The 20,985-nt window shown below is 31.0% G+C and overlaps 2 protein-coding genes across 4 annotated transcripts; both read left to right on the top strand.

The window, feature by feature from the left end:
• The first annotated feature begins 5,304 nt into the window (after nt 1–5,304).
• On the top strand, nt 5,305–6,234 carry LOC107620174 (uncharacterized). The gene has a single exon (XM_016322380.1). The coding sequence runs from the start codon at nt 5,305–5,307 to the stop codon at nt 6,232–6,234; it is 930 nt and encodes a 309-aa protein (XP_016177866.1).
• A 6,909-nt stretch (nt 6,235–13,143) lies between these two features.
• Nucleotides 13,144–20,342, top strand: LOC107622673 (RUN/FYVE domain protein). Of its 3 annotated transcripts, none has more exons than XM_088506424.1 (7): nt 13,144–13,239; nt 14,178–14,492; nt 14,742–14,850; nt 15,058–15,178; nt 15,333–16,175; nt 16,815–18,693; nt 19,566–20,342. In XM_088506424.1, the coding sequence occupies exons 2-7, from the start codon at nt 14,297–14,299 to the stop codon at nt 20,003–20,005; spliced, it is 3,588 nt and encodes a 1,195-aa protein (XP_088362550.1). In that variant the 5' UTR covers nt 13,144–13,239; nt 14,178–14,296; the 3' UTR covers nt 20,006–20,342. The 3 variants fall into 3 exon arrangements, with proteins under 3 accessions (XP_088362550.1, XP_016180140.1, XP_088362557.1); XM_016324654.3 differs by lacking the exon at nt 13,144–13,239 and adding an exon at nt 13,373–13,683; XM_088506431.1 differs by lacking the exon at nt 13,144–13,239 and adding an exon at nt 13,390–13,683 and having other exon boundaries at nt 14,288–14,492.
• Nucleotides 20,343–20,985: the final 643 nt, after the last annotated feature.

Here is a 20,985-nt window from a genome sequence, read left to right as displayed (position 1 = left end):
AGATAAATAGCTTAATTTTGTGAGGCAAGTTCAACTTTCATAGATCAATCCACGACTTTTTCTGCTGCATATAATTAGGGCAAAGCTCCAGAGGCGGATGGTAAAATAAATAGCCAATTCTGTAACCTGAAGCTGTATCATATTGCTTGGATTTGTTCAATTCCCATTGCAATTTGTCCCTACTCTACTGAATTTTAACTGACAAAATCATGTTTGCAACGTCTTGGGGAAATAATTCTTGAATGAGATTCTGATTCCAATTCCTATCTTCAGTAATTAGATCTTTAACTCTTAGAACCAACTCAAAAATAGCCTGTCTATTTGGTATGTCAGAAATCATTAAAGGATACGGAGGAGGCAGCCAAAGATCCTCAAAGGTTCGGATATTCTCACCAGTACCCACAGCCCAATTAAGACCTTTTTCAACAATCTTTCGGCCTTCCAGTATGCTCCTCCATCCCCAAGAAGGTAAGACTCCAATTTCTGCCGTTATAGCATTACCATTGCTAAAGTATTTACCTCTTAGGATTTTGGATAATAAGGAAGTAGGCTGTGTTACAAGTCGCCAAAACTGTTTGCCTAAAAGCGCCAGATTTTGGATTCTGAGATCTTTAAATCCAAGGCCTCCTTCTTTTCGTGGGCGAGTCATAGTGTCCCAGCTAATCCAAGCCATCCGCCTTTTAGAATCTTTTTGTCCCCACCAGAACTGAGAAAGTAGAGAGTGAATTTCCGAAATTAAACCATCAAGCAACTTGAAGCAAGACAATGTATAAATAGGAATAGCTTCTCCCACTGCCTTAAGCAATACGTGTCTACCACCTGACGAAAGAAGATTGCGCTTCCACCCTTGGATTCTTTTCCGAACCTTTTCTTTGATCATACTAAAAGAAGCCTTTTTCGATTTAGAGACTGTAGAAGGTAAACCAAGGTATTTATCCTGAGCCCAATACGATTAATATTCATAGAGTTAGCCAGTAGTATACGAGTAGTGGAGGGAGTGTTGTGGCTAAAGAATACAGTAGATTTATTAAGATTTACCCTCTGGCCACTGATGCTTTCATAAGAATTCAATAAATGCAGGATATTTGAACATGCTTCAAGAGACGTAGTTAAGACTTTAATATAATTAAGTAGGTATCCTAATTAGTTAGTTAGACTTATTTTAGTTCCTATATAATATAAAAATAATTAATCAAAATGAGTTTAATTAACCAATTTAAAATGAGAAAATATAAGAACCAATAGAATATTTATACAATGTGTACAATGAAAATTTAGGAAAGTATTAGAAATATAACCATTAGTATTATCTTTTTCTATCAGCTGAAGCTTTTGGGATGAGTGGTATCATGATATGGATAGTATAAGTGATATTCATTTTTTAAATTATATAGCCCATTATACACATTGTACAAATATTCCATTAGCTCTCTAAAAAGACTCATTTAAAATATCTATTTAATTATGTTACTTTATCATTGGCGATACTACTACGTTGGCACTATAACATTCTATATTAACTCTCTATTAACGAAAATCAAATTAAAAACAACACATATTTGTTTAAAATATTTTAAATGTTATAATAAGATGATGCATGTCATATTATTGACCACCACATATAGGTAGTATTTGGTGAAGAGACAGAAATAGAAAAATTAAGAGACAAAGACTAAAAGATAGAGATCTATTCTATTATATAAAAATCGGATTTCTGCACTTAATGATGGAGCTGACGTGGCATGCTCTGGAGAGTGTTTCCCGATTTAATTATTTTAACTCATTTAATTCCATTTATGACAATGATTTAATTATATCAACTAATTGATTTGATTAAATATTTAAATATTAATATAATTTATTATAATTTATATTACTTAATTAATTATACTACATTAATTATAATTCGTTATATTAGTGAATTGATTTTTTCATTTATGAAGTCTAAAATAAAATAAAAAATTTATTGTTTATTCTAATTAAATTCATTAAATTTAATTATATATTATATATGAATTAACGTTAATTTATAAATTATTTTACATTATAATATTCAATCAAATAAATTATAAATTACTTTAAATTATATACACACGGAAAAATGGATTTAAATGTGGTTTATATAGTATAGATAGTATTAAATTAAAAACGGTGCATTTTTAAGTATTTTGGTATGACTTAATTATATCAGCTAATTGATTTGATTAGATATTTAAATATGAATGTAATTTATTATAGTATATAATACTTAATTAATTTTACTACATTAATTGTAATTTCTTATATTAGTTAATTGGTTTATTCATTTATAAAGTCTGAAATAAAATAAATAATTTATTGTTTATTCTAATTGAATTTATTAAATTTAAGTATATTATATATAAATTAAAGATAATTTATAAATCACCTTATTTCCTTAGTCTTTTATATTCCATGAATGGTTAAGTTTTAAGTTTTATATTTCCGTAAGCAAAAGTAATATAAAGCAAAATTTTATTCATTCTAAACGGAATTATTCTATGTATTATTAACTAATATCATCATTAGATTTGATTTATTAAAAATATAAACTAATTTTATATAACAAATTATTAATTAAGCTCATTCTAAAACGTAAGCAAAATAAATTAATTTTCTAAACGGCCCAATGTGGATCTATAATTTATACAACAATCAAACAAAGCAGAGAATTTGTGAATGGTGATAAAAAGGGAATAAAAAAGTAAGGTCCACATCATGTCGACTTGCTTGCCTCCATTGTATCTTAATAAAACATGGACCTACGGAGACTAATCCCAATTCCAAGTTGGGCAGATAGAAAACCTATCCGGATCTCATACAATTAATTTCAACCCGCACCCAAAGTCCTCTTTTAGTCTTTTTGGGTCTTCTCTCTCCCAGCAAGCAAGCAAGCATATACGCCAGCAATGGAGAACGGCGGCTTGGCACTGGCAACTTCAGAATAGCGAAGACGAGAAGACTGGTTGCTCATACGGCGACGGGATGATGACGGGGTTGTGCCGGCGAGGAGGTCGACGATGATCGGAGATGCTAATGTGACCAGAGATGTTAGATAGCGGACCGGCAAGAAGAGACTTTCACGGATGTTATTGTCGTTCAAATCGCCGTCTCATTGGAATGCTCTCTATCTGTAACTGATGGAGGTGAGCTGCTGTAAGGAAGACATGGATTCAAATCTTATTTTCATACCTTTTTTTTTTTTACTCGGTACATTTTGATTTGTCAGTATTTATGATTTAGAATAAGTGTTTTATTTTCAACTCAAATCTTTTTTCGTTTTTTAAACCATCAAGATAGATTTTTTCTTCTTTTGGATTATGGAGGATATGTGATTTTTGATGCACTCCAATTTTAAAATGATTTACCCAGAAATATACCTCTTCTTAGTTGCTATAAAATTCTAAAAGGTGTGGTCCTACAATCTTACCATACGTACTTGCTAGAATTTACGTTTGTTTTTTTTTTACTAAAGAAAAAATGGTTAGGCGATATGATTTGTTGGAGATGATTGCACCGCCAAAAGAATGTTGGAAGATTCATGTCAAAGTAACCAGACTTTGGTCTTTACCGAGATTCAAAGACCCCAAATCCATTAACTCCATTGAAATGGTGTTGATGAATGAGCAGGTACTTCTAATTTTATTCATACACACAATTATTTCTCTGTTTTCATACACTTAGTCCCATATTTGTATGATCCTCACCCTCATAATTGTCATAATTTCAACCTCAATAGTTTCTGCTTTTCTTGGGACTATTCATTTAAAAATAGAACAAAAACAAAATCCAGTTCTATGTTTTCCTGCAAGAAAACATAATCTTTTCATCATAAAAAAAAGATTCTGCAGTCAAAAATAGATTTAATATATAGCTCATGTTGTATTCGGCCAATAAAGAGAGGGGTTGGGGAACTTTTAGCAAGATTTTCATAGGCAGTTAGTTATATAAAATTATAAATTTTAGCTTGCAAAGACATGCACTAATGCCAAGATACATAATCACTAAATAATGCAGATTGGATATAAGAGTTTATGCCGACCAAAAACAACAAAGTTTGAGTCACTCTTGCTTTCACATCCTACAAAAAGCATAATGTATATCTTTGATAAGAAATAATACGCACATCACAACAAAATTGAGAATCAGATTATTTCTTCTTTGTTTATTATTCTCATCTTAAAGACTTAAATTTCCTCCTCCCGTATGGGTGACAACTAACAAGAGAGGTTTGTATTAGAAAAGTTTGTGCCAAGCATCCCTAGGTAGTGTTGACTGTTGGGAACCAAGCAGTATAGCCTTCACTAATTTAACATTCAAAATTCTAGACTAAATCAATCACATTAAACAAAGATGCATATGGAGGGGAAAAAAGAGAGAAACATAATAAGAGTATGACTAACACATACGCATGTTTGTCATTAATCTTAACCCTTTTTCTAAATAAGATTTAATTCTCATGCATGATTGTCATCATAATAATTGAAATCGCATAGCCTAATCCATTTAGCAACTTAAAAGTGGGGTTTTAACCAATATTTTTGCAGCAAATATCGAAGAATATTACCAACGACTTCTCTTGAATACTCAAAGAGGATGTATGAATTTTCGAGATATAAGAACAGTAGGAGGAACAATTTATGCTACGTATAGAGATGCATACTTCACCCTTAGACTCTTGCAAGATGACAGAGAATTCATGGATGCAATTAAGGAAGCAAGCTCATGGGCCTCAAGATCATATATTAGGAGGTTATTTGTCATTCTATTAACATCCAACAATATCTCAAGACCAGAACATGTCTGAAATAGATGTTAGCATGAACTCTCAGATGATATTTTGTATCGACAGAGAACCGTGATGAACATGAGGGGTGAGTTTTTATTAATTATAATTATAAAAGTTCTTCATTATTGATCATTTTTAGTTTGATTGAATTTTTATAGTATCGTATAATATGTAGAGTTGACTATGTCAGATGATGAGATTAAGCAGTTATGCTTAATGAATATAGACAAGATCTTACATTCCTATGATAAAACCTTGAAAGACTATCCTCCTATGCCTTTAGCGACTGAAGTTGATAGTTCTTTGTTAACCGAAAGGGTTATCAGGGAAGAGCTAAACTTTAACAGGGATGATTTAAAGTCAGACATGTTAGCCATCGCAACACTTGAGCAGAAATATGCATTCGATAAAATTGTTACAGCTATATATTGTGATGAAAGGGCTTTTTCTTTGTGTATGATCATGGGAGTACTGTGAAAATATTTCTCTAGAACCTTATGTCTGCTAAGATTTGCTCAAGGGGTGATATTGTGTTAAACATTGCTTCAAGTGGTATTGCATCTTTACTTCTTCCCAATGGAAGAACGACACACTCAAGGTTCAAAATACTGCTGAATATAACTGAGGATTCTGTATGTAACATCAAACCTGGTTCCCCTCAAATAATTCTGTTGTTGAAAGCCAAACTTATAATTTGGGATGAGGCTCCAATGGTTAGTAGGTATTGCTATGAAGCGCTTGCTAAATACTTGGGTGATATCATGAGATTTTCTCTAACATATAATAAAGATTTACTCTTTAGAGGAAAAGTGGTTGTATTAGGTGGAGACTTTAGACAATTTCTTCCTGTCATTCTACGAGAATCGAGACAAGATATCGTTCATTCAACCGTGAATTCGTCTTACCTTTGGAAGTTTTGTCTGGTGCTTAAACTAACAAAAAATATGAGACTCTCTGTAGGGACGACTGCTTCAGATCAAGATGAGACAGAGCAATTTGGCGAGTGGTTATTAAAAGTTGGTGATGGTCTAATAGGTAACAATATGGATGGTGAATCTGAGATATGTCTTCCAGGAGATATTATTATTCCTTCTTTGGACCAGGTATTTGATGAGTTGGTTCATTTTTCTTATCCAAATATTTTGGATAACATGTCCTCAAAGGGTTTTTTCAAAGTAAGAACTATACTGGCTCCCACGCTGGACATTGTTGAAGAGGTCAACAACCATCTGATGGCTATCATTCCTGGAGGGGAAAAATTATATCTCAGTTCAGATTCGATTTGTATGGATGAAGAGAATATGGAGAACCAACTAGATCTCTATGGTCCTGAATTACTGAATAGCATAAATTGCTCTTGTTTGCCTCCACATAAATTAATACTTAAGGTTGGTATTCTGGTGATGTTACTGAGGAATATTAACTAATCCAGTGGTCTTTGTAATGGTACAAAGCTACAAGTTAGGAAGTTTGGAAATCATGTCATAGAATGTGAAGTCTTAACGGGTAATAATGTTGCTCATATTGCTTTGATTCTAAGAATGAATATGGTACTAACAAATGAAACCATCCCAGTTAGATTCCAACGAAGACAGTTTCCAACCATGACAATTAATAAATCTCAAGGACAAACTTTATCTCATGTTGGATTGTACTTGTCCAAACCAGTTTTTACACACGACTAACTATATGTGGCACTTTCAAGAGTTAAGAGTAAGAGAAGTTTAAAAATTTTACTTATGAATCATGTAGGAATGTCTGCAAATTCAACCATTAATATTGTTTATAGAAAAGCCTTTGAAAAAATAGGATTCTAATGTAAATATTTTAATTTTATTTTAAATTCTGTATCAATGTATAATTATTTTACTTTAAAAAAGTGTAAAATGATTATTACGCACTTTTTTAAGTTAAACTTTGATTTTGATCATAATTTTATAAATTTTTTAAAAATAATTATTGTGTTTTTTTTAAAATATCTAATCATATATTTTTTTTTATTTTTATAAATTTTTCCGTGCTCAGCACGGGTTCATACACTAGTTGAAATAAATCTTAGTATTCTGTTTGATGCAAAATGGGAGACAAAAATTGAAACAAGAATGAAACTCTAATTTAATTTGCACAAAAGGTAAATTGAAATTAATTAATTAAAATGGGGATATTTTAGGCATAAAATGTTATTAAAGTTTCAGTCTCCATTTCTAAAAATTTTAGTTTCCTGTGTTCCCACTTTTTGAAAGTACTGAAATACTAAAATTTTGGAGACAGAAACAAAAATTTTAGTACCAGTCTTTAAACCAACAAACATGATACTGAGTCTCAGTTTCTCAATCCCTCCGAACAAAGACTATTATAGAAATTTTTCTTTAACTAAGAAGGACTTAAAAAGGCGACGATATTAATTTTAAGATAAAACTCTCACATAAATTAACAATAATATTTTCATTCATAATAATTAAAATCTCAATTTAATTTATATTAAATCTAAAAATTTTATAATTTAAATTTTATATTTTACGTATTTAAATTATTTTTTGATTTCACGTAAAATTTAGAGTTTTTCTACCTTCCTCTCACGGTCTCACCTCTCTCTCTCTCGGTATAATTTTGTCTTGTAGCGCTAAAGGAGAATAGATACGCGAGTTTAATTAAGTTGACGTTTTTATGACCAAACAATAGATATGCATGAGAAAGCATTCGAAATCATTACCATGTAGCCTTTTAAGTTTCCTTATTACCTACCAATTAAAGTGACATAATTCTATATAATCCTCGAATTCGTGTACATAGATATTGGCTCATCATGAATAACTCATTTTATTGTTCTCTTGATCTTGCATTGTCCCACCTAAATATAACCCTTTCATTATATATATGTATTTTAAGTGTCTTCTTTTTTTGACTTACTCGTTTAGCACTTCTTTTGACATTAATTAATTAAAAAAAAATAGCCTACTCATATATTTAAATACATTGATATATAAAAGGATAAACTACCACAATACACTTAAATTATTTTGTCGCTCATAAAAATGCTTTTAAAATTTATATCGACAAACATACATTCAAATAATTAAAAAATAATAAAAATTCTCAATTGTAATTAAAGATCGGTTCTATTTTTTTATCACATTTTTAAATAATTTAATAATATTTTTGTTGATAATAAAATTCGAAGATATTTTTATTACTATCAAAATAATTCGAGTGAATTTTTTTATAGTTTACCCTATATAAAATTAAATAAATAAATGAAAAACACAAATAACCCTTTTAAATTTTGCATCAAACTCTTCTAAAAGGTAAAAATTGATAAGGTAAAAAAATAAGAGGTTTAATTATCTTTAAATCAAGTTAATAAAATTCATATATAATGAAAATTACGAATTTAAAAAAAAAATAGACCATCACTTTCTTAATTTATTAGTCTCTTTATTTTAGAATGCCTTTTTTCTAATTTTTTTCTATGTAATTTCAATTTTCTAGAATTTTTGAAATGTGAAATTTAACATTCTAAAATTGAATATTACCAAAAGGATTTTCTAATATATTTTCTTTACTAAAGTGTTTTATTTAAAAGTCATAGAGAAGTAATTCTGAAAGAAATTTTAACATTTTTTCCCTGTTTGACAACTTTGTAATCCAAGTTTCAGATGAGTCATCAAAATTTGGGTCATTGCAATCTCCCAAAAAATATTCACAATAACGAATAAGTAAAACGGATAGAGAATGTCACTTATTTCATTGTCAAGCTTGCCAAAATATGGCAGTGATCGTGATAGTTCAATTCATAGTTTAATGCTTGTTCCATGTGTTCTTTTATTATTGATAATCAAAAGCTCATAATAGTGTTAGCTCATTTTGGCTATTCTACTTTTTCGTCGCAAAAGAATGGATTAATTTGAAGTTATGATGCTAATTTTGTAGGAAGAACATTAAATTTTCATGATTCATCTTCATTAATTGAAGTAAAATACTCCATAATTGTCCAATAAGAGTAATGACAAAATTAAATGGTTGTCCCATTTTAATAGTTGATAAATTAAACGGTACTTTTGGACAGCAAATCAACATCATTAATGTTAGTAGTTGGTTCATTGTGTTTAGTTAACGTCTTAGTTTTTTTTTTTTTTTTTTTTTTTTTTTTTTTCATTTTTTGTTGTTGTCTATCATATGTATGGCTAGAGTTTTATAAGTAAAATATTTGTTCGAAGGATTTAACTAATATATATCCTAAAAATATATATTAAAGTAGAAATTTTTTAATATTTTATTTTAATAAATATATTAAAATCTTAAACTTTACATATTTTTTATTATTTTTTATTTTTTTATGATATTCTTTAATTTGGTAAAACTGTTACATGCATAAAATAAATTTTAAATTTCAGACATTTATTCAAGTGAACTAATAAATTAATCATTAGACTAATTCAATTTGATTTTTATTAAAACTTTTTAAGCATAACAAGTTAGTTAAACTCTTTGACTTGATGGGAATTTTATAAAACAAATACATCTTTCAACAAAGATTTTTATATTCTAGAGACTTAAATTTAAAATATCTTATTATTAGATGAAAATTTTATAATGCACGATCTTGACACGAATATAGAATATAATACAACACAAAATACGTTAACACATGAATTTTAAATCTTATAAAATATGAAGAGACATATATATAAAATATAAAGTATTTTTTAAATAAATTATAATAATATTTTAATATTTTATTAATATTAAAATAATAAATTAATTTTTAATTATTTTTAATGTTTTGTTTTAATTATATAAAATATTTAAAATATTTTTTATTTTGATAAATAATAATATATATTATTTTTAAATTTATTTTAAAAATACATGTTAAAATAAGTAAAGACACGTTGACATGTAATGATATTTAGGTGTATTTAAAAGTGTCTCGAAAATAATTTTTATTTTTTATTAATATACAGTTGGACACCACAAATACGCGTGTTGAATAAATATCGATAAATGTCGTATTCAAAATATATCTGACACGCAAACGCAGTAAGTCAGTAAAGTATGTGTACTTCATGGGATGAAATTATCTCCCACTTTAATCAATTTTAAATTGTAATATTTAGCTTAGATTATATTGTGTTAAGATATTTCTAATTGTATCATTGTTCAAAAATGACTCTTAGAATGGTGCATATGAGAATATCTTTTGGCTTGTGAGATTTTTGCCGTGCCAAAATCTATTGTTGCTTGGTCTATAGCCAACAATGGGTCAATCAAACATTTATTAAAATTTGGTATAATTAAATTATTTTGTCCCAAAAATTCACCGCAATGTATGTGTATCCCGAAGCTTTCGCATGTGTGAAAAAGGTCCAATAATCTCTGCTTTTTCAAGTTGGAAAGCACCGCAAGCATTAATGGAACATCTAACAACAACTACTATTCTATCACAAAAGTTAAATAAACAAATAATTTATTTATTTTTTTATTAACCATTCCAAATTTTAATTTTAAGTATTAAGTCAAAAATAATTATTCTTTAAATTTTTAGGCTATTAAAAGTAGGATTTAGTTAAATTCTTTAAAAAATCATGCTTTGGTTTATTTTATATAAATATTTAAGAATTAAAAACTTTTAAGATTTTTAATGTTAGTTTTCATCATAGTAATGATAATTTAAAATTGGTAATCCTTTCAATTGAAATAATTGTCAATTTAATCATTTACACACTATTTTAAAAATCTAAAATGAAGGATTACAAACTTTCTTTTTATTTGTAGCACAATATCTTTATTTAATAATTAATTTGAGATGTACATATTTTATTATTTATTGTACTTATTAAAATTGTGCAAAAAGTAAAGATAAAATATGCTTAAAAATTATTACATTGAAATTTAAGAATGAAAAATATATTAAATTTTATAAAAAAAATACCTAAAATAAGAAATATTGCAAACAAGGAATATATCTTAATAATAGGATTATAAGAGGCTATATATGAAATTGTGCATATAATAAAAATCCAATTAATTATATCACTTATTAAAATGAAAACGAAGAGACATCTAGCTACTCAAATTTATATATTTATTTTAAGTATTACTTGTTTTTAGAAATATTTACAGAAAAATATATCAAGGGTATTCCAGTTTTTATTTTACATAAAATATTAAAATAAAAACAAAAAATATTTTCTCAATCCAAAACAATGTCATTAGTGTGATTATTACTCTAAAATTAAAGCAAAAAGGAAACTAAAATTCATGCTACAAAAAGGGTAAAAAGATAGTGTCGAAATTTGATAATCCTATTGGGTCTACTTTACATGGAATATATTACTCATAATTAATAATTAATAATTAATCACTTTGAAGACACTATCCGTTTGACCTTATTCATGACTTAATTGTAAATCATTTTCGACAATTAAATAATGAAAAGACATATTTCCCATAACTCACTCATATGCAGTGAAGCATACAAAGAATACTTTGCACCTACAACACTTAAAGGCCATTGTTATTTCTGCACGGTACCTTTGGCGGCACAGCACGAACCGACAATAAAATAAAATAAAAAATAGAAAAGGAAAAGGAAACATTATTTAAAAATTTCTTTATTTTCTTTAGATACTAAATCCACGTCATGCATATGAAAGGTAGGAAATGAATCTTCTCAATTGTTAAAAAAAATTGACAATATAAAGTGTGATTTCTAATCTTTTATTGTTCTCTCTCATATTTATTCTTGATCCCACTTATAAATTAATGATAAGAGATCACACTTTACTCCCTCAATTGTTAAAAAAAAAAAAAGATTCATTGCCTAAAAGGTACAACCCTTAAACTAAACCTAATTATAATTTACATTATTTCGTTATGAACTATATGATACATAGATATTCACACGGACGATAGAATATCAAATATAAAAGATATATAAATTTTAAATTTTTATAAGATACAAACACACGATATATATATATATATATATATTATTTTTTAGATAAATTGTAATAATATTTTAATATTTTATTAATATTAAAATATAAATTAATTTTTTAGTTGTTTTAATATATATTTTATTATAAAAAATATTTAAAATATTTTTTGTTTAAATAAATAATAATATATTTTATTTTTAAACTCATTTTAAAATTACATATTAAAAATAAAGTAAGACACGTTGACATCTGATAATATTTAGATGTGTTCAAGCGTGTTTGAAGAAGAATTTTTTATTTTTTTATTAAGACACGGTTAGAGATAGAAGATACACGTATCGGATGAGTGTCGATGAGTATCGTGTCCAAAATATATCTGACACGTAGACACGGTAACTCAACAAAAAGTGTTTGTGCTTTATAAGTTACGAAAGAAAAAATATTTTCTATTACTTATATTTAAGGTTGAATTACTCTACTAATATTTATAATTTTGTAATTAGACTTTTTTTTTCAATTGAGTCTATATATTATTTTTATTTTTATAGTTAAGTCCTTGCCAATGTAAAAAATATTAGAGTTAATATAATATTTTTTTGTAAATTAAAAGTAACTACAATTAATAATCTACTTAGATATTTGATAAATACATATTTTTTGAGAGAAATATTTCATTAATTTTAGTATTTTTGACACAATAAAAATCTAATTACAAAATTAAAAATAGTATAAAAACTCAATTAAAAAAATATAAAATCTAATTATAAATTTAATAAAACTATAAGAACTAACAAAATAATTAAACTTATATTTAATGTAGATTTAGTTATTCTATTAATTTTTATAATGCTATTAAATTTTAATTAGATTTTTATAGTTTTAAACTTTGTTTAAATAAAAAATTTAATTAAGTCTTTTTAATTATATTTTACTAAAAAATACAATTTATTTTTATATTTGATTAAACATGAGGTATAAAACATTCTAAAATCAAATATGTTAAGATTATTATATAAGCTTTTAATAATAAATAATAAGAATCTAACTATAAATTTTTATCTAATATAAAAATTAAGTTATAAATTTTAAAACTGTTACTCACAAATTAAAAAGTTGGTAAAATTATATAACAAAATAATCAAACTTATAACTTATCATACATTATCTATATTTAAATATTTATAAAATAATCTGCTTTTATTATTTTTCTAGTTCTAATCCTATGTTTACTTCTTTAAGAAACTAAATCAAAGGAAATTAATATAATTTCTCTTTTCTTAAAAAAAAAAAATCCATTTTGTTATATTATACTACTTTTTTAGTAAATAATTTATATGCTTAGACATCTCACCTGATCTGTACAACTAAGAAAGGCAGAAAAAGAAGCCACAAAAAGAAAAAGAAAAAAAAAAGAAAATAATAAAAAAAAAGGTTGGACACTTGCTGTTGAGAGAGGTAAGCAGCAAAATCCAACGACGACAAAGGTTTTGGGTATTATTCTCAAATTTCACTACCATAATTCTTAATAATAACAATTGTTTAATTTAATTTCGTTTTTGCATCATTATATAAGAACAGGACATTTTTCTTTTATATTTTATTTTTAATATTATATATATTTTTATTTTATTTTGTGTGTGAGAGTTTGTTGTAACCGTTGGATCACTTATTTGTTTTTCTTTTTCGATCTGTACTTTGGTGTTTGGGAGAAGAGTGAAGACTCATGAATGCTATAGATCCGAGTGTCTCATACAACATTCGTCGCATTATAATTCGCATTTAAGCTCTGTTTTTTTTTTTATTGTTATTTTTTGTTTTTTTAATTTTCTGAACTTGACTTTGGGATCTTTAAGCGCACCCTACTCTTTCTAGTTTCTGTACTCTTTCACCAAGCTCTTATATTTTCAACCCAATTTTGACTTGGGAGGAGTTTCGGTAAGTCAAATTCCACTACCTGTTTGTGATTTTTTTGTTTGTTTTTTATTTTTTTTTCCAACCTCAATGGTGGCTTTTTAGGTTTCCAAAGTTCAATTCTTTGGTCTCAATTTGAACCCCACAATTGGGATCTGTTGCTGGCTAATGTTCTAGGGTTTTAGGGAGTGGAGGTGTCAAATTTTGGGGGTTTTTTGGGATGTTTGATGCGTGTTAATAGTGTTTACGCATTGCATTTTGAATGGCACAGTTGTTCCGTTGAGTCACTGTATTGGTAATCTGAATTTGCTTTAATTTGTTTTGAGATAATGGGGTTTTGTTGACTCAAGTCACACTCTGCTGCATGATACTGTGTAGTATTGGGTAATTAGAGAAGCAATTAGATTATTAATCTATTGAAGAATGAGCATATAACAAAAATGTAGGAAGAAATTTTTTGTTTTATTCATTTATTTGGGTTGTAAATGATTGATTGTTGGGGCTTGAATTTATTGTAGGGTTGAGCTTAATTAAAGGCCAAGGGTTGCTCATTGGGTATAGAGGGATTTTGAGTTTTGTTTTGATGGAGAGCTTGAGGTTGAGGTGATTTGGTCTTGCACTGAACTAGGTAGCGGAAATGCCGGCCTCCCCAGTGATGAGATACTCTCCTGGGAGGGAGCCAAGAACAGATGGTCACAAGCGGGGCCGTAGCCTCGAAGGAGGATTGCTCTTAAGGGAGAAAGATGACGATCTTGCTTTGTTTAGTGAAATGCAGACCAGAGAAAGGGAGAATTTTTTGCTTCAATCGTCCGACGACTTGGAAGACTCATTCCGTAATTTCCTATGCTGAGATCCTAAGGGATGTTTGTTAGTTTTTTTTTTTTACAGGAAAAAGTGAGGGGTAATGGAAGTCTTGTAGTTATAAATTTTACACTACAACTCCTTCAAAACCCTCGTTTCCCCTCCAAAATCTTAACTCAAACATTCCCTAAGGGAACATTGTGTTTATTTTTGGGTTCTGCCTTTGTGTAATGTAATGTTCATGCATTTGTTTCCTCTTTGTTGTGTGTTTTATTTTACAGCTACCAAGTTGAGACATTTTTCTGATGTCAACCTTGGAATCTCCATTCCGGGTCGAGGTCAAACTAGTGACTTGCTTAATGCTGATGGTGACAAGAATGACTATGATTGGTGGGTAGCATTCCTAATTTGGTACTCTACATTGTCAAATCACATTGAATTTTCTTACTATTTACTATTGTCATTTTTTATGCATTCCAATTCATTTACTTGGTTGGACAATAATTCAATTTTCTTGATCACAAAGCTTGAGATTAGTCAATTTCTGGTCATCACTGCTTAGTTCACTGATGTCAGTCTATATATTCATTTCTAAAGGTTATTGACACCCCCAGACACACCACTGTTTCCTTCATTAGATGATGAACAACCACCATTGAATATTCCCAGCAGAGGAAGGCCTCAGAGTAAACCTATTTCCATATCAAGATCTTCTACGGTGAGCTTTGAATACATTTGTAGTTAAGCTTATACACGGTTATATTTTTCAGGAAGAAAAAGGTTCCTCTCGAATTCTTTTTCTCATCTTGAAAAATGTTTTTGTGCTTTTACTTATCAAGCATCTTATGCCGGATGACCACCTCATCTATCAGATGGAGAAAAGTTACAGAAGCAGTAGGGGCAGTGCAAGCCCTAATCGTGCAAGTCCTAATCGTGCAAGTCCAAATCGTTTAAGTCCCTCCCCTCGTTCTGGAGCTAACACACTGCAATCAAGGGGAAGGCCATCGTCATTGCCAAATTCCAGTCCAACCCCAATTTCACAGTATGGTACTCCGTCTAGAAGACCATCTCCACCACCAAATAAACCCATGACACCTCCTTCTAGGTCTTCCATTACTACTCCCCGGAGGATGAGTACCGGCTCTAGTGGTCATGTAGTTTCATCGGGGAAGAGGGGGAATTCTCCAGTGAAGACAAATCGTGGAAATTCTGCATCACCAAAAATAAGGGCATGGCAAACTAATATTCCTGGATTCTCTTCTGAAGCACCTCCCAATCTTCGTACATCATTGGCTGATCGACCTTCATCATATGTGAGGGGTTCATCTCCGGCATCCAGAAACGGTAGGGGTTCATCTCCGGCATCCAGAAATGGTAGGGGTTCATCTCCGGCATCCAGAAATGGTAGGGGTTCATCTCCAGCATTCAGTAGGCAATCGATGTCACCAACTGCTTCTAGGAGCAGTAGCTCGTTTTATAGTCATGATCGAGATCAGTTTAGCTCACTGAGCAAAGGTTCTGTTGCATCATCTGGAGATGATGATCTAGACTCTTTGCAGTCCATCCCAGTGGGTAGCTTAGACACACTGGATTCCCGAAAGGCTGGTTCATTTTCAACAAACAGAACTCCTACCTTCTCCAAGAAATCAGCCAGGATTGTTTCCCCTAATTCTGCTCCTAAAAGATCATCATTTGACTCTGCTTTCCGGCAAATGGTATGTTTATCTAATTCTCCTATTGAACAGTGTTACTTTTTTAAACGAAATGTGTTAATTTTTCATGCCAGTTAGAAGTTGATACCTTTAGGGTAGTAATCCCTGAAGAAACGTGAACTCTCTCTCTCTCTCTCTCTCACACACACACACACACACACACGTGCATGCATAAGCAATCGCAGCACGAACATGTGCCCGCAAACTCGGCATCTCTTTTTTGACAGATCCCTTTTGATGCGAACTAGTTACAGAGGTGGCTTTAATTTGTGACTGAAGCAATATAGAATGGAAACTTAACCATTCTTCTGTACCACCTTCAACGACAATTTTGAAGTTATCGTTGTTTTTATGTATCTTTACATATTCTCTAGTGCTATAATTGTTATTTTTTGCTTGATTTCTGCAGCATGTTGTCTTTCCTATGTGCATGTATTTTTAATTGACCTTGATTGAACAAACTACTGTATGCTAATAGCTTCATATAGAGTCACAATTGAGTCCCCCCCTCCCCCCCTGCTGTCACATTCTTGCACCAACAAATAAATCCCCCTTTTGCCATGATTTCTTCTCGAATGCATTTTTCTTTTTGGATGTAACAAATCTACTTATTTTTATAATTACCTTTCAAATCATATGCAGGATAGAAAAAGTCCTCAAAACATGTTCCGGCCACTTTTATCAAGTGTTCCAAGTACAACCTTTTATGTTGGAAAAGGAAATTCAGCCCAACGCTCCCTTGTATCTAGGAATTCCTCTGTCACTACTAGCAGCAACGCAAGCTCTGATCAAGGTACAGGTTTTGCACTAGATATTGAAGGGAGTGACCACAATCAAGATGATATGGCTAGCGAAACTGACAAGATACTATACCCTGATATTCACGAAGAAGTGTTTGCCTTTGATAAAATTGATAAATTAAATGCCAATGTTGAGCATCAGACCAATACAGAAGCAATTGATGTCGTGCACAACGAAACTAGAGGACTTAAGGTTCTTGGTTCAACTGTATCTCCAGAGCCTGTTTATCATGGTGGTATTGACATTGTAGTCAATGAAGGCTCAGAATCTTCCCTTCTCATGGGTGACAATTCTGAAACTGGTAGTTTCGAAAATACAGCAATCTGTTCTCATTGTGGTTGCTCTTATGAGGCAGCTGATGAAGTTGAGAAGAATATTGGGATTTGTCCAGAATGCAGAAAGAAGACCACAGTTTTGAAAGCCATCATACTTGAGACAGCTTTGACTGTACCCGAAGATTCTTCAGGAATTTCTAGAAACAGGCCTGAAGAAGAAGCTTCAGCTACAACAAGCTCATCAAATGTTACTTCTAAACTGCCACAAGAAACTGATGTAGTTAATTTGAGGTTTCCCCATGGTGAACAGGAAGCTGAGGAAAGTCAAACATCATGCAGTGAACTAATCCAGGATCACTCACAAAGCAGATCTCTTGTTGGTTCACTGACAGAGGTAGATGGGCAGGTGTCTACAACGCCACTAGAAATGAACCAGTCAGAAGTTGATTGCAAGCCTCATGAGGAATTTGGTGATCAGCAATTGAACAACAGCGAGCGGCCAAATTTGAAAGTGGACTTCACAGAAGGTGCTGGTATTTCTGTATTGCTGAAAAGGTCGAACAGCCACAAAGGAACTGTAATTCAGGGCAGGTCCTTTTCTGCCTCAAGAATTTCTTATGATGATCTGTCTTTTTCAAGGGACAGTGTAACCAGTATTAGAAGCTCAACAAGGCAAGGTAGTTGTTCTGCCTCATCATCGGTTGATTTTAGCTCAACTAGACAGACAGAGTTTCGTGGTCAAAGGCAGTTGAGTAGCAGGAAACTAGACGTAGATTGTGGATATGACTTGAGGATCAAGGCTCCTAGTGCTGGTTCATCTTTCTCTGGAACCTCAAACCATTCTCACCATGGATTAGATCTCGCAACTCATGATAATTATCGCAAAACAGAATGTCGCTCTGTGGAGGACACATCCCAAGTTCTGCAAGAAAGATTAGCTTCAGAAAATGCAGTGACGGATGTAATTGATGCATCTTCTATAAGATCAATTGTTGAGGAAAATAAATTTGAAATTGATGATGGTGGCAGAGTAAATAGTGCTTCAGAATCTTTGAGCCAGACTGCTGGTGTTCAGTCTGAAGACAATTCAGTCGCTTCATTTCCAAATATTCGGGATTGTATTTCACATGAAAATGTTGAAGACCATCAAGATACTGAAAGGAGTGTACCAAATACAGAAACATTAGTCAAGGTTTCAGAGTCATCCTTTGATGAGAAAGAGGATGTGCAGGATGCTTTTCTTGCTACTAACAGTTCTACAATTACAGAAACAGAAATAGAAGGGAATTCTGAGAACAATACTGGTACAGTGAATGAAGATCTTTCCCAATTATCAAAGAGTTTCCCGGATGAGTTTCAGGAACCTCGTGCCCAAAATCCTTCCGATGATTGTGTTACAGCTTCTGTTTCAGAGATGAATGCCTCTGACTATTCCCATGGCATAGGTATGACATTTTTTGCATTGAGATGACAAATGAAAAGATATTGCAAATAAGTGACTCAGATGAAAATGCATGCTTCCCATATTCCTACTTTTCCTCTCCAAGATGTACTTATGCACATAATTCTTTTTGGTTTGTTTGAGATGACAAGGTTTGAACCAAAAATCTGATGCATACTAATCAAATCCCTCATCACTAGATCACTCCTATTGGCCTCACGCACATACTTCAGAGTTTGTGGTGTGGTAATCTTTAGAAGTTTATGAGAAGAAAAAAAATTCTTGAATTTGCTTTATTTGATACTATCATGAGTGATTTGGCTCTTCTAAAGTACAAAAGTTGGTAAAGTGAGATATTGAGGCAATAATATGATGATCTAATGCTGTTCAATATCGAATCTTGGTAGGTAGTTAAAAATTATAATGTCTTGAGAGATCGTTTCTTGATATATTTCCTCAAATGTAAAATAAATTACGACACTTCGGGGTGATGTTCCATATCTTTGTTTAGGGATTTTAATTTTGATGCCCATGCATTTGTGCTTTTAGAGGCATTATATTAAATGCAGATTCTGTCGTTTTAGAGTGCTTTTATGCTACTTTTTGAATATTACATATCACTGATTGTGTCTCATAAGTGCTGTACGAGAGTTGCCAAGCACTATATATAAACTTGTAGTTCTTTTCTTTTGTTGGGGATAGACGTTGATGCTGAGGAGGAGCCATAACTTGGAACAAGTTCATGGAGTTTGCTGTTGTGAAAATATTTCTGCTTCTCTACTTGGTGCTTGCAAAGTTGTAGTCTATTTTTCCACTGAAATCAATCAAAATGAATACATGCCCAATTTCTAATTGTTCTTTATTGTTTTATGGCAGAGGGATCAACAGTAACAGTGGAGTGTCAAGGTCCAGGGAACACAAGAAGCCTGACACTCGAAGAGGCGACTGATACCATACTTTTTTGCAGCTCTATTGTCCATGATCTTGCATATCAGGCTGCAACAATGGCAATGGAAAAGGAATTCTCTGACCCATTTGAAGGTTCTGAGCCAACAGTGACAGTATTGGGGAAACCCAATTCTGATAGGAAGGAAACTCGCAGCCGGACCATTGGCAAGCGCTCTATGAAATCCCACAAAGCAGCAGCCAGGCAAAGGAAGCTGGAAAGTGATGTCAAACCCCCTCCGGGAAAAATAACCGAAAACGACGAAAACATCAACGAGCCTTTCATGCGGAATGTCGGCATTCCTAACGAGGTGGATAGTACGAAGCCGCCCCCCAAGCTCGAGTCAAAGTGCAACTGCATCATAATGTGAGAATTTCTGCACCTTCACTTTGGCCTTTTTACACAGGAGAACTCAGCCAAGTGCTTGCACCTTAATGGTTTAGTTTTGAAGGCTGTTTGGGATAAATAACCATTGCCCAATTGGTTTATATGCTGGTTCCAATATATATTTTGTAACAAATGCCACGCTGTGTTTGACATAATTGTAAAGTAATTTTTTATTTTTCCCTTTTCTTTTTTCTTCTTTATCTTGGAGGATTGTTCCTGTGACCCCCTCTAGTTGCTGAATTACTGATTGTTATTTCCATCTCAATTGAGTGATCCATCAATGGAAGTGTGAAGTAGAAAAGCATTTATATTCGTTAAAATTGCTGTTTGTATTATAGTCCTTAATGTTATTCCTTTGTTTTGTTTTTGTTTACTTATTAGGGGGTGATAATGTCACTTTTAAATTGATTACACTATCTTTTAATTATATATTTGATTTTTTTTTCAAAATTATCCATAATTTTTAACTTTTTATGGATATGGTAAAAAAAAAATATGAGAAAATGTTGATATAACAATTAAGAATTGGAAATAGTTTTGAAAGAAGATAAAAAGTATAATTAAAAAGAAGTGATGTTATGAATTTGAACGTGTCATTATCATTTCTCGTTCATTATCTTCTATTCCTTTTATCTATTACTACAAAAAAAGGCAAATCTAAGCATTACAAGTCATATATATACAGTGTTTTTACTCTGCAGAAACTAATATTTAACTAACTCAATTCTAACTAACCAAACTGATCTAACCATAATAACTAATCTTGAACATTCTCTTCTTGAATCTTGACATTAGACTTTGTACTCCTAATACCCCTCAAACTCGAGTGAGGCTTGAACACACTCGAAGCTTGGGTTTCAGCCTATCAAAAGTACTAGCAGATAAAGGTTTAGTCAAGATATCTGCAATCTGATCTATCCTTGGGATGTGAATAATGTGAAAAGAATTTGTCTGAAGCTTGTC

Source organism: Arachis ipaensis, chromosome B10, assembly GCF_059453495.1.
Source record: "Arachis ipaensis isolate K30076 ecotype BB chromosome B10, ASM5945349v1, whole genome shotgun sequence".
NCBI lineage: Eukaryota > Viridiplantae > Streptophyta > Magnoliopsida > Fabales > Fabaceae > Arachis > Arachis ipaensis.
This window is presented reverse-complemented; position numbering and strand designations above follow the sequence as displayed.